This window comes from Eschscholzia californica, unplaced genomic scaffold (genome assembly GCF_041429995.1).
Source record: "Eschscholzia californica isolate CP2 unplaced genomic scaffold, dmEscCali1.0.p SCAF_4, whole genome shotgun sequence".
NCBI lineage: Eukaryota > Viridiplantae > Streptophyta > Magnoliopsida > Ranunculales > Papaveraceae > Eschscholzia > Eschscholzia californica.
Window position 1 is genome coordinate 56,493,807 of NW_028238461.1, and position 13,002 is coordinate 56,506,808.

At 38.2% G+C, this 13,002-nt stretch overlaps 1 protein-coding gene across 8 annotated transcripts; it reads left to right on the plus strand.

Annotated features, from left to right (window-relative positions):
- The first annotated feature begins 5,502 nt into the window (after positions 1 to 5,502).
- On the plus strand, positions 5,503 to 12,768 carry LOC147546618 (putative anion transporter 2, chloroplastic). Of its 8 annotated transcripts, XR_015239869.1 has the most exons (9): positions 5,503 to 5,658; positions 8,203 to 8,258; positions 8,523 to 8,605; positions 8,755 to 8,886; positions 9,671 to 9,867; positions 10,569 to 10,669; positions 10,899 to 11,330; positions 11,398 to 11,675; positions 12,037 to 12,768. XR_015239869.1 is itself a non-coding variant. In XM_086673897.1 (6 exons), the coding sequence occupies exons 1-3, from the start codon at positions 5,545 to 5,547 to the stop codon at positions 9,672 to 9,674; spliced, it is 267 nt and encodes an 88-aa protein (XP_086530023.1). In that variant the 5' UTR covers positions 5,503 to 5,544; the 3' UTR covers positions 9,675 to 9,867; positions 10,569 to 10,669; positions 10,899 to 11,675; positions 12,037 to 12,768. The 8 variants fall into 8 exon arrangements, 4 of the variants coding, with proteins under 4 accessions (XP_086530023.1, XP_086530019.1, XP_086530020.1 ...); XR_015239866.1 differs by having other exon boundaries at positions 10,899 to 11,675; XR_015239867.1 differs by having other exon boundaries at positions 8,203 to 8,242; positions 10,899 to 11,675.
- Positions 12,769 to 13,002: the final 234 nt, after the last annotated feature.

Consider the following 13,002-nt stretch of genomic DNA (forward strand, 5'->3'; position numbering starts at 1 on the left):
GAGACCCACCCATGCAGAAATAGAGGATGAGGCACAGCGTACCGCTGAAATAGAGGCATGGAAACAAGAAGACTTCTTGTGCAAGAATTATATCCTGAACAGTCTAGATGACGGACTCTATAATCTATATTCGGTTATAGAAACGTCTAAACAACTGTGGGACACCCTTATCAATAAGTATAAGACTGAGAAGGCGGGTGTCAAGAAGTTCATCGTAGGACGATTCTTGGACTACAAGATGACTGATTCAAAACCAGTTATGATCCAGGTCCAAGAACTGCAGAGTCTCCTACAGGAACTACAGGCAGAGAACATGATAACGAATGAACCTTTCCAGGTCCGAGCCCTAATTGAAAAATTACCCACGGGGTGGAAAGACTTCAAAAATTATCTCCGCCACAAGAATAAGGATATGAGCCTTGAAGAACTCATCCTAAAGCTTCGAATCGAAGAGGACAGTCGCATTGCCGAGAAGAACTCTGAAAGACTCTCGAATGTGAACGTCGTAGAGACCGGTCCGAGTAAGAAGCGTAAGCATCTGTCTAAAGACGGAGGAAAGCCGAAGAAAAAGACGAGGTTCGGCCTATGCTACAACTGTGGCAAACGAGGTCATATGGCAAAGGATTGTCGTTCCAAAACCGGCAACAGACAAAAGAAGCCGAATGACCAAGCCTCGCTGATAGAAGATACCGAAACTCAGAACCTGTGTGCTATGGTTACTGAAGCCGAAGAAGTGACTGAGAAACTTCAGAACTTGAACCTCTGTGCAGTGGTATCTGAAGTCAACCTGGTTAACAACCAGAGAGAGTGGTGGGTCGACACCGGAGCTACTCGTCACATTTGTGGTGACAAAGGCCTCTTCTCCTCTTATAACGAAATAAGTGAAGGAGAAACCCTGTTCATGGGAAACGACTCAACCACCCAGGTCAGAGGAAAAGGGAAGATCATTCTGAAGTTCACTTCAGGAAAGGAAGTAACTTTGAACGATGTACTTCATGCTCCAGATATCCGAAAGAATCTGGTTTCTGGTTCTCTTCTAAGTAAGAATGGGTTCAAACTAGTCTTTGAGTCAAACAACTTCGTCCTGTCTAAGAATGGGATGTATGTTGGGAAGGGCTACTTATGTGGGGGGTTATTTAAACTAAATGTAACCTCTGTAACGCCAAAGGCGTCTATTATTAATAAAGTTAATAATTCAGTTTATATTGGTGAGTCCTTTAATATTTGGCATGAAAGACTAGGACATGTGAATAACAAGTCATTAAAGAAATTAATGAACTTAGAGTTAATTCCAAAAGTCGAAATTGATTCAAAACGAACATGTCAAACATGTGTAGAATCAAAGATGACCAAGACATCGTTTGAATCTGTAGAACGAGATACAGAACCTCTAGACTTAATTCATAGTGACATTTGTGACTTAAAGATGGTTCAAACCAGAGGAGGTAAAAAGTACTTCATCACTTTTATCGATGACTCCACTCGGTTTTGCTATGTCTACTTACTAAGAAGTAAGGATGAAGCAGTCGATAAGTTCGAACTTTATAAAACCGAAGTGGAAACTCAACTTAATAAAAAGATTAAGGCTTTGAGAAGTGATCGAGGTGGAGAATATGAATCTCCTTTCGCCGAGATATGTGCGAAGAATGGCATAGTTCATCAAACAACGGCTCCTTATACACCTCAACAAAATGGTGTAGCAGAGCGGAAAAACAGAACCTTAAAGGAAATGATGAACGCTTTCTTGATAAGTTCTGGTTTACCTCAGAACTTGTGGGGGGAGGCGATATTATCGGCGAATCACTTGTTAAATAAGTTACCCCATAGAAAAACCGGTAAAATTCCATATGAATTATGGAAAGGAAGGATGCCATCCTTTAAGTACACGAAAGTGTGGGGGTGTCTGGCGAAGGTATTAGTCCCTCCTCCTAAACGGGTCAAGATAGGACCTAAAACTGTGGACTGTGTATACATAGGGCCCGCAATAAATAGTGGCGCCTATAGATTTCTAGTACAGAAGTCTGAAATCGAAGATATACACGTAAACACCATTCTGGAATCGAGAGATGCTAAGTTCTTTGAACACATCTTTCCTTTCAAACAGAATTCAGAAGTCTCATCTGAAAGTAGAAAACGTGTAAGAGATGAGGAAGAGGAAAGTCTAGAAACATCTAAAGAAGATGATATGGAAATCGAGGAAACAACACTCGAACCTCGAAGAGGGAAAAGGACAAAGAAAGCTAAGACATTTGGTCCTGATTTTCTAACCTATATGGTAGAAAATGAACCTCGGACTTTCACAGAAGCAATGGCTACTCCAGAAGCTCCATTCTGGAAAGAAGCTGTTAATAGTGAAATAGAATCCATCATGGGAAATCATACATGGGAGCTAGTAGACCTCCCACCAGGTTGCAAGCCTCTAGGCTGCAAATGGATTTTCAAAAGGAAATTGAAAACAGATGGATCTATAGACAAGTATAAAGCAAGACTTGTCGCACAGGGATTCCGACAAAAAGAAGGGTTAGATTATTTCGACACCTATTCTCCAGTTAGTCGAATCACCTCAATAAGAGTGTTAGTAGCTATAGCATCCTTATATAATCTGGAAATTCATCAGATGGATGTGAAAACCGCTTTCTTAAACGGACAACTCGAAGAAGAGATATATATGAACCAACCAGAAGGGTTCATAGCTCCGGGACAAGAAAAGAAAGTGTGTAGGTTAGTGAAATCACTATACGGGCTAAAGCAAGCTCCGAAGCAGTGGCACTTAAAGTTTGATGACACATTATTATCAAACGGATTTAAGATCAACGAATGTGATAAATGTGTCTATACAAAGGTAACTGCTAAAGGATGTGTTATTCTATGTTTGTATGTAGATGACATGCTAATTATGGGAAATAATTTAGATGTCATTAATACAACTAAAAAGATGCTTTCGAAAACTTTCGATATGAAAGATTTAGGGAAAGCAGAGGTCATTCTTGGAATTAAGGTTTCCAAGACGGCTGAAGGGATAAGTCTATCTCAAACGCATTACGTTGAGAAAATCTTAGAAAAATTCAGCAAAGATGACCTCAAAGTGGCGAATACTCCGATAGATCCAAGTATTCACTTAATGAAGAATACAGGGAGCGCAGTAAGACAATTAGAGTACTCTCGGATTATTGGAAGTCTGATGTACCTAATGAACTGTACTCGACCAGACATAGCCTACTCAGTTAGTAAGCTAAGTAGATTTACGAGTAACCCGAATAACACACATTGGAACGCCATAACGAGAGTGTTACGGTATCTAAGAAAGACGAAGGAGTACGGACTCCATTATACCACATATCCCGCAGTCTTAGAGGGATATGCAGATGCAAATTGGATATCAGATACCGACGACACTAAGTCAACCAGTGGTTATGTGTTTACACTGGGAGGGGCTGCCATATCATGGAAATCTTCGAAGCAAACGTGCATTGCTCGATCCACAATGGATTCAGAATTCATTGCTCTAGATAAAGCAGGGGAAGAAGCAGAATGGCTGCGACAATTCCTTGAAGATATTCCAATATGGCCAAAGCCGGTGCCTGCAATCAACATACACTGCGATAACCAAGCAGCGATTGCACTGGCACAAAGCAAGATGTACAACGGTAAGTCTCGACACATTCGTCGGAGACATAATACCGTTAAGCAACTTCTCTCTGAAGGGATCATAACTATAAATTATATAAGATCCAAAGATAACCTAGCGGATCCATTTACAAAAGGGTTATCTAGAGAGTTAGTAGTTGCATCATCAAAGGGAATGGGGCTAACGCCTAAGTAAATGAGTAAAGGCATGGTGAAACCCTACCTAGATGACTGGAGATCCCACGATCTAGGTTCAAAGGGCAACTGAAGCTATATCCTGACTCGACAGTAACACTGTAAGAGATCTCTATCTCTTACCCATTCCTAGGATGACAACAGTGTTACCTGCGTTGAGAGGTTAAGCATTAAGCTTTTAATTAATCCGAAAACTTAGAACTTGATTCTAACGTGAGGTATAGCAGGATACCTTAGTACGGATAACCTATATGTGTGTGAATTGATGCCGGTTCCGTGAGAAGGTCGTTTAGGCAGACTTCTCTAAAGCACACACGAAATCGGGAATGTTCAGGGCCGAAATGAACACAACCGAGAACCTAAGTTAGTAAGGGATTAGCTGTGTGATAACTATTTTGGATTACAATTCCCAGGACCCAGTTCAAGACGTAAAGTTCACTGCCGTCCTTGTAGACCTTGTAGTTATTCACTAGGAAAGGTTCAAAGTCGAAAGACTACCTTCTTCCGATGCAGCGAAGTTCCGCTTATGAGCTCTGTCAGTGTCAGTCTGTCAGTATAGTATGTCTGCATATATCATAGCATAAAACCTCAAATTTTCATTCATGTGGGGGATTGTTGGAATCGGAGCCTATTTTGGCTCGAGCCGACTCGTCAAACTCAGAAACGGAACGCGCCATTGCGTTCGTCTCGTCGAGCTCTACAATTTAGAGCCAAGAATCACTCAAATCCGATTCCGGATGAATGAGAAATTCAAGGTTAAAGTTTGAACGAAAAACGGTTGAAATAGGTACTGAACTGTCAAAGAGGAACAGTCATGTTAGGGGGCATTTGCGCGAAGAGGACGCGCGTCAATCTGGACGGTCAGCGTTCATCGCGCGGGTTTACGCGCGATCCAACAGATGGCGTTCTTTCCGCGTTCGGGATAGATCCGGGCTAGCATCTAACGGTAGCTGCCTTCATCTGCGGGCTTCTCGCGGGCACGCGTAACCGGATCTGACGGCCAGCGTTCCGTCCGCGTTTTCAAGCGCGATCCAATGGCCCAAGATCAAACCGACTATAATATTCAGTTATAGCCCCTGGTTTCGAACAGCTATGTCTTTTGAACCCAAAAGACATTATACACCTATTCAATTCCTATATAAACCCATCAAACCCACTTCATTTTTCATCAATTCAATTCATTCTCTTCTTCTCTTCCCTTCTAACAATTAGAGGTTCTGGTTGGCCTAGAATATCTAATTAAAGAAGTTTTTTCTAGAGGTTCTGGATAGACTAGAATATCTAGAAAAGGAAGAAAGAAGTCTCGAGTGAACTTGAATTTCAGAAGCGTCTAGAAGATCATTCGCATTAGTCCAAGAGCTCATAATACTGACACAGGTTCGTCCGCTTTCAGAATATAGAAGTACCATCTTAAAATTCTGAAAGGTTAGTCGTTGTATCCCGAAGGCATTCACCCTAACGTTTGGTACTGTTACGGGGGTGTAAAATGTCTTAAGGAAAGAGAATTTATTCTTGCCTCGACTAAATTAACACCTATCACGGTTAGCCCGAAAGAAGGAATATTAATTATTCTTTATTAGTTTATCTCTCTATAAGTTAGAGAAAGGAAACTCTGTCTAAATCAAGCCAAGACAGAGAGAAATCGACTTATCGATTAATAACCAGAGAACAACACTGATAAAAACGAGTACTATTGAGTTCATTACTTGTGAAAGAGTTGCGATGTTGGCTCTTGCTCTGGCTCTCTGTAATGCCGATCGAGTTGTGATGTCTGTGGCGATTGTTCAGCTGTCTTTGACTCATCGATGGAGTAGGTCATTTGCTGGTATTATTCAGGTAATTCTCATTTCTCTAATAACAAACTTGTTTTGGTTTTCGTTGATAGATTGTTGTGAAGAACACTGGAAGTAAGTCACAGTTAAAATTAATGGCCTGATTAGTTTTCTGGAATTACTTTAGTACAAATTGTTGTAGTGATTTGATGCTTTAGTAATTTCCCAATGAAAAATTGATAAAATGAAGGTTGGAAGAACACTGGAACTAAATATGTTATATGATTATTGATCACATCTATTTAGAATAACCTAGAATCCAAAATAGTGTCTTAATATCCACACTGGTTGTCTCAAGTTGTTTATTCTCTGAGAGAAGTTTGGATAATTAGGATTCCTCTATAATTCTTCCAGATTAATATCAGGATTTTCCAAACGATATTGCTAAATACACAGAGGCAAAGGTAGATGTGATTTATTAATATTCAAAACTGCATATGGGGACAACACAAAATAATGGAAACTTTTGCATACGAGTTACTCCTGGTTCGACAGATTTTGTTCTGCAGCGTCGAGATATCATTATGCACCAAATCCATTTTTTCTGTTCCTTATGTCTGTAGCTTTAAATACTCAACGACGTATATCCCTGGTCTTTAATTTTAACATTTGTTAGAAAGATTTTGAGAATAATCTATAAGATTTGTTTGAAGGGAAATAAGGATATTGTTGGTCTTTTGGTGTCAAGAACAATCGTAACAAGTACGTAAGAAAACAAACGACTTCACTTGTTACCATCTCTTGATTTCTTGTAAATCATAATTTTCAGTCATTCTTTAAAAGTTTAAAAGGTAGTCCAATAAGAATTAGTGGGCGCCTTTATAAATTTTGTGATATTATTATACGCTCCCACCACCACACACTCCAGTAACCAGTCACCACATTTAAACATTTAAGTTTCTAATTCTCTGAGACTAAACCACCAGAGAACTTAAAACTATAAAAGGAGACCATTCTCTGATACTAAACCACCATAAAAAACTTATTGAGAGAAAGAAAGATTTATTGAGAGAAAGATAGATTGAGAGAAAGATAGAATAAGAGAGAGCTTTATGAGAAAGAAAGAAATATTGAGATAGAAATATTGAGAAAGAAAGAAAGATTGAGAAAGAAAGAAAGATTGAGAAAGGAATTAGGCAGAGATGGTTTCCATAAAAATAACAGTAATAGATTGTGTTACCTTAGAAGAGTATAGTATTGAAGTTGATACTTTAGCAAGAGTTGAAGAATTAACCAGAAAGATACAGACTTGTATCAAATTTGGAACTTCAATGGATATCATTTTTTTCAACAGTGAACGCCAACTGCAGAAAGAAAAAACTCTTTATTTTTACGGGCTAACGGATAACTCCAAAATTCTGATGGTATTTTACAAAATAGGAAAACCTCCCACTTCGGAGTTCTTTCAAGAGAGAAGGTGTAGGTTTCTTGATATTCTTGGGGGGGAGAAGAAATTGGATAAGAATGGTGACAAGATTGTAGTAGTAGTCGTTGATGTGGTTACGAGAGAAGAACATCTCGTGGAAATTGAGAAATTTTCTACAGTTCAAGACTTGATTAAAAAGATAAAGAATGGGGTCAACCTGTCTGATTCAATGGACATCATATTATTCAACACTCAGTATCAATTAGAGAAAGACAGAAGACTGGAATATTATGGGTTGATAAATAAATCCAAAATCCTGATGACCTTCTATCACATAAGTAACCCTCCAACATTTGAGTTCTTTCAAAAGGGTATGTCTAGGTTTCTTGATCTTCTTGGGCATGAGAAGAAAATGGAAGAGAAAACCATGAATGAAGCACAACCCATGGGAAAAGAGAATAAGAAGATTGTAATTGTGGATCCCCTGCACAGTCCAGAAGCAATTATAAAATGGCGGGATCATAAAAGAGAAAATAAACCCACAAGTAAATCAATGGCTTTAAAAGCTAGAAGGCATCTATCAGCTGTTGGTTGGGAATTCTGGGATGTTTTGAAAGCAAATACCAGATATGAACTAAGATACCTTTCTCCAATACCAAACAGCAAAATTTCTCCAGAACCAAACAGGAAATATTACTACTCTTTGGTAGGAGCATGTGAAGCTCAAATTGATATCGAAAGAGGAAGTGCTAAATCACATGAAAAGACTCAAGAAAATGAAAAAGAAGGAAGGATTAAAGAAGAAAATCCAGAAGATGAAGAAGATGAAGAGAATATAGAAGATGAAGATGATAAGAGATCGAGGTCAGAGAATAAAGATGAAGATGGTTCTACTCCTTCATAAGATCATGTGTAGACTCTATAATTCTTAAGGACTTCTCTCTGTATAACAAATTGTTCAGCAGCTATATAGTGGACAGGTCACTTGTACTAAGATGAAATTTAATAAATAAATCTTTTAGATTTTACTCAAATTTAAATAGCATTAGCTTTGATAAACTCTTTTTTTCTGCTAAATTTTTTATCTACTAAAACCAGAAAGATGATGAAATTTATAAATCTCTGCCTTAATAGATGGTAACCTGGATTATGTTTTTTTCTTTATTTTCTTTGACTGGGTAGGTGTTTTATGCCATACAAAGTCAAGCTTCTCAGTAACAAGGTGGGTGGATTTGGAGGTATATGTTTTGTGTTTGATCTTATTGAACTATCTGCTCCAGTTCATTTTAATGTCTCTTTAGTCTAAATGCCTACAGACAGTCAAATCGTTAATTTTGAAGTGAACTTTAGTTGCTACCTTCCTGAGTGGACATATTAGAGATATGCCATTTTTGAATTCTATAAGCTACTTATTACAAGTGAAAGCATTTCATAGAATGAGGTTGGGTTGCCAGTAAAAGGTCGTGTTCTCTCTCTAAAATGTGGATCTCCGAATGTTTCAGCATTTAAATTTAGCATCTCAAGGCTTCCAAGTTGGGTGCAAGCAAAAGTAACATGTCAACAGGGTTCAGAGTAGTTGTTCCAGGTAGATTGAGCAAGTAGTTGTGTTGTCACATCTTAGAACAATTGTCTACTTATTTTCATCGATTGATTATTGAGTTCAGAGAAAGACCAACATACTTTTTTTATTTCTTGTTTCTGTATTTGTTTTAATGCTTATTACATTGTTAACAGATTGCAGACCTCACCCCCTCCTTGATGAAGAACGACGGTGTGATTCGTGATGAGCTGGGCTCAGTGACGTGCCCAAAAGTTCATTTGCTACTGATTCTTGAACAAATTGTTCACTTCTGCGGGAAAATCAAGGTTAGTAATTATTTCTTGTTAATAGATTTAGATTTGTAGTACTTAGTCGACAAGAAAATACAAATCTCATGAGTTTTTAGTGTTTCTCTGTATTTAGTGCTTGGTATCTCTTCTCATTAAACTTGTTTTCAATTTTAGTTAGGTAACATAATAATAGAAAATGCTCTAGAAAAACTCCAACATCTAGTATTTTTTCTCTTCTAAAAGGTCTATAACCTTTAGTGTTTTGTATGTGCCTTAACTGTTCCGGGTTGGATAATCCTAGCTCACTGTTCATGCATAGTTGCATACTGTTTATCAGAACCTACTATTTCCCCTGAGGGTAGGGGTTTCAAGGACGCACGACTTAACATTGAAGTGAGTCTTTCTATTATGCATCACAAGCAAGTAACTCGTGTTATTTCACTTCAGTACTTGAACTATATTTTATGTCAAACTGATGTATGCATTATGCGATCTGATTTTAAGTGGAAGCTTACCAAGAACTTGCATATTAGCATAAGAAAGGGCTAGGAAATCACTATGGACGCACGACTTAACATTGAAGTGAGTCTTTCTATTATGCATCACAAGCAAGTAACTCGTGTTATTTCACTTCAGTACAACTATATTTTATCTCAAACTGATGTATGCATTGTGCGATCTGATTTTAAGTGAAAGCTTACGAAGAACTTGCATATTAGCATAAGAAAGGGCTAGGAACTCACTATGGAAGCAGGTATATGTGTTCGAGGTGGACATTTACATATTTATTGATATTTTAGCAGCTCGTCCCTTCTACCAGGTAGGCGTGATGGTTGCATCTTTGTATGGAGATTGCCGGTGACCACTTGACTGTTCATAGTTCAACATCTCTGAAGCTTCAGCAGGAAATTTGCACCTTCTCGTGGAGACAATATGAGATAATGAAGATAGTGATGGATGAGTCAAGGCGAGGATCTCTTCGTCCAAAATTTCAGCAATTTATCGAGTGCTCAGAAGGTAAGTGCTCCATTAATATATTTTTTTTTTTTTGTTCAGATTAATAAATCTAGTTATGTTCCTTATTCCTATTAATCTATCTACATACTTAGTTTATGAACCTTAAGTGCAAGCTTATTTCAATAAAGTGAACACTTTTATGGTTCAGAATCATGAGAAGCTTCAATCTTTCTATGATTGGAATTTTCACGACAAGTTTGTTGTTATTAATTTTTTATAGTCCCAAATACGCATGATAAAGAGAGAAAATGGTAACTTATTAGAAACCGAAAAACGACACCTTCACCTCAAAACCACCCATTTTCCTGTATCTTCCATTTTTCAAGATCGTCTACTTTTCCATGTGTTTATCTGTGGAGAAGTTTCTTGAATATGAGTCAATATCAAACCCAAAATGCAACCCAAAAACCATTTTTATTTCCCATGAACGTCATGTTTCTATCTTTCCCGGATCTTGTAAGGGCGATTATCATTGCCGTAGCCTAGTAGGAGTGATCATTTTCCATTTCTTACTACGCGATTATCACTGGTGAAGTAATTTTTTCTGTCCTTTCTTACAAGGGTAATTATCGTTGTAGTAGAAGTAACTGATATACGTTATTTCTGGGGTTTTTGTGCCAAGTTATACCCGTACCCATTTATATGACAATTCTTTGGCTTTCTATAAAACTATGTGTTGACATACGTTTTTCACTTTTCAGCCCGACGGAGGGAGATTGTCAGCAAGGAGAAGTTATTTTTGCCACCGAACTCTATAGATGAAGACATCACTGATACTTCATAACTAAACTCATCAAATCAGGTATTTTCTGGGTTAAGCATCACAGAATTAGGAGGTGTCTTAGTTTTTTTTCTTCCCAAATTCAGATCTGACTCGTCGGAATGGTCTGACTCGAACTGATTTCTTATTGTTTTTTTGTTTGATTCGTCTGAATTTGTTGAATCGGCATGATTTTGAATCCATTTGAGTCATAATACAAGTATAAACTAAGAGTAGGGTAATCTGAGACATTCTTAAATGACTATTTTAGGTCTAACCAAAAGAAGTCGCGATCATACAAGTCAGAGAGATGATGCAGACCCATAGTTTGGAGTCTTTGGACTACTGCCTTTAGGAAAAGAGCCCTGATGCTATGCCCGGACACAATCCCGGTCGGGGTATGTGGCTGGGCATTTGATATGACACCAGAGAAATGGATCTTGTTTCATTAGCGCTCTTCCAACTTTTGTTTTATAATTCGACCCAAGCTAATGATGAGTCTGCAAGGAAAAATTCGAAAGTGTCCCATGGACTCTGAGGATGTGGTGATGTACGAGTTGCATAGCTGCAAGGAGAACGGGGTCATAGTGTGATGAGCTCTCACATTCAACAACTCAAATTCAGTATGGATATGGTAACGAACTATTCGAAAGCAAACGACGATATCATCAATTTACCAACACTCCCAAGTCCGAATGAGGAGGTAAACTTCGATACTATGTTTCCTTCGGACCCTTTACAGGCACCTTGTCACTAGACCTATATGTCAGAATTCGGAAACATAGCAGAGGAGCAGTTTCGACAAACTGGGAAACCTCAAATGGCAAATATATTACGATCATCTAGGGGGAAAAGGAAGGTTTCCTGCAAAAATATGGCAGAAGCAGATAGAAGTGAGTTGGTTCAAATATTGGAAGGGGAATTCACAGGGCATGGTGATGGAAATGTAGGTCAGATTTGTGGTAACCAAGTGCATATAACCTTAACTGTACACAAAGGAGATTCAAGCACTGGAAAGGAGAGCTCATCTGCTCCTGCAAATTCTGAGGTATGTACACATCAGCCGACTTTAATTTCTTTACTCTCGCATTTTCCCCATACTGTTGTTTATTTCAATCTTATAGTTAAACATTGTTGCCTCATTTTCTGGTTTTGGTTGGAGCACCTTTCCATTTTTGTGGTCATACCTTGGTACATTGATAAAATGTTATCTTGTCTTTCCCGAAACTGCCAAGGGCCTAGGAGTAGACTTACCAAAAACCATTTGAAAAATCTTGTTAAAAAGGTAGTCCTGGTATAGTCTTTCTCTCTGAAACAAAGAACAAAAACGACTCTGTACTTTGTGGGCCCTTTTATCTCCAATCTTCGTTTTACCTCTATGGTTTACTATGATCCTGTGGGGCTTTCAGGGGGGTTAGTCATGGCTTGAAAGGACACAGTAGAAAGAAACACCCTTGCTATCTGTGGAAAATACTCTATTTCCTCTAGCTGGGCATCCATAAAACCCAGTAAGTTTGATTTGTGGAACACTGATAAACATCAGCACAAACATGGATGTAATTTTCACAGATAGCAATAAAACTCTGGATGATGTGGAAGCAGTCAAGCAGAGGTGTGAATGTGTTTTTGCAAAACACAAAAACCAGGTCCTAGCTTAACCCTGAAGAGTATAATAGCTTTAATGATTGACTGATGTTGAACAGTAGACGAAGGAGGAGCCATGGCAGCGCACCTAGCAATTCTTTTAGCCACCATGGCAAAGGGTTGGAGAAACATTTAGGGCTCAAGCGGATTATAGACTGACTCAATGGCAAGCAGACTCGAGTCACTCAAGCCCGCTCGACTGCTAAACATGTGATGAATAATGAAGTAAATATGGAGGTGCCTTCAGCATATGGCATCTTCCATATCCACAATCACACGGCTGCAGCATTGAAGCAAGAGAATAAGAAATGTTTCCTTATTTCTTGATTAGATTTTGTAAATACCAATATTTCCTTCCTTTACTTGTAATTAGAATTACCATTCTTACATTTCTAATTAGGTTAATTTCCCTTCTTGTAAAGTCTATAAGTCTGTATCCAATATCAATTAACATCACCTTTGATTCAATACAAAAAGTGCTGGAATTATTATTTTAACATGGTATCAGAGCATAAGGAATTCTCTCGTCTCTACGATATTGTTTGGGATTTTTATCTTCATTCTAAGCTTCTTATCCGCACTCAAAGGTCAGTCCTTTATTCTTCTCATCATACTGAAGGTTTTGATTTAATCTTCTTCAATTATTTACTACAATAGTTTTTTTTTTTTTTTACCATTCATCCAGAGAATCAATTTTATCTAGTTTACTGATTCTGGCTGGCTTGTTTGAG

Excerpts from the sequence above, each read along its gene's own strand:
- LOC147546618 (XM_086673895.1), top strand. The coding sequence starts at position 5,545 with ATGTTGGCTCTTGCTCTGGCTCTCTGTAATGCCGATCGAGTTGTGATG. Across the intron at positions 5,659-8,754 it reads CATTTGCTGGTATTATTCAG|ATTGCAGACCTCACCCCCTC; the intron begins GTAATTCTCATT and ends CATTGTTAACAG. Across the intron at positions 8,887-9,670 it reads ACTTCTGCGGGAAAATCAAG|GTAGGCGTGATGGTTGCATC; the intron begins GTTAGTAATTAT and ends CCCTTCTACCAG.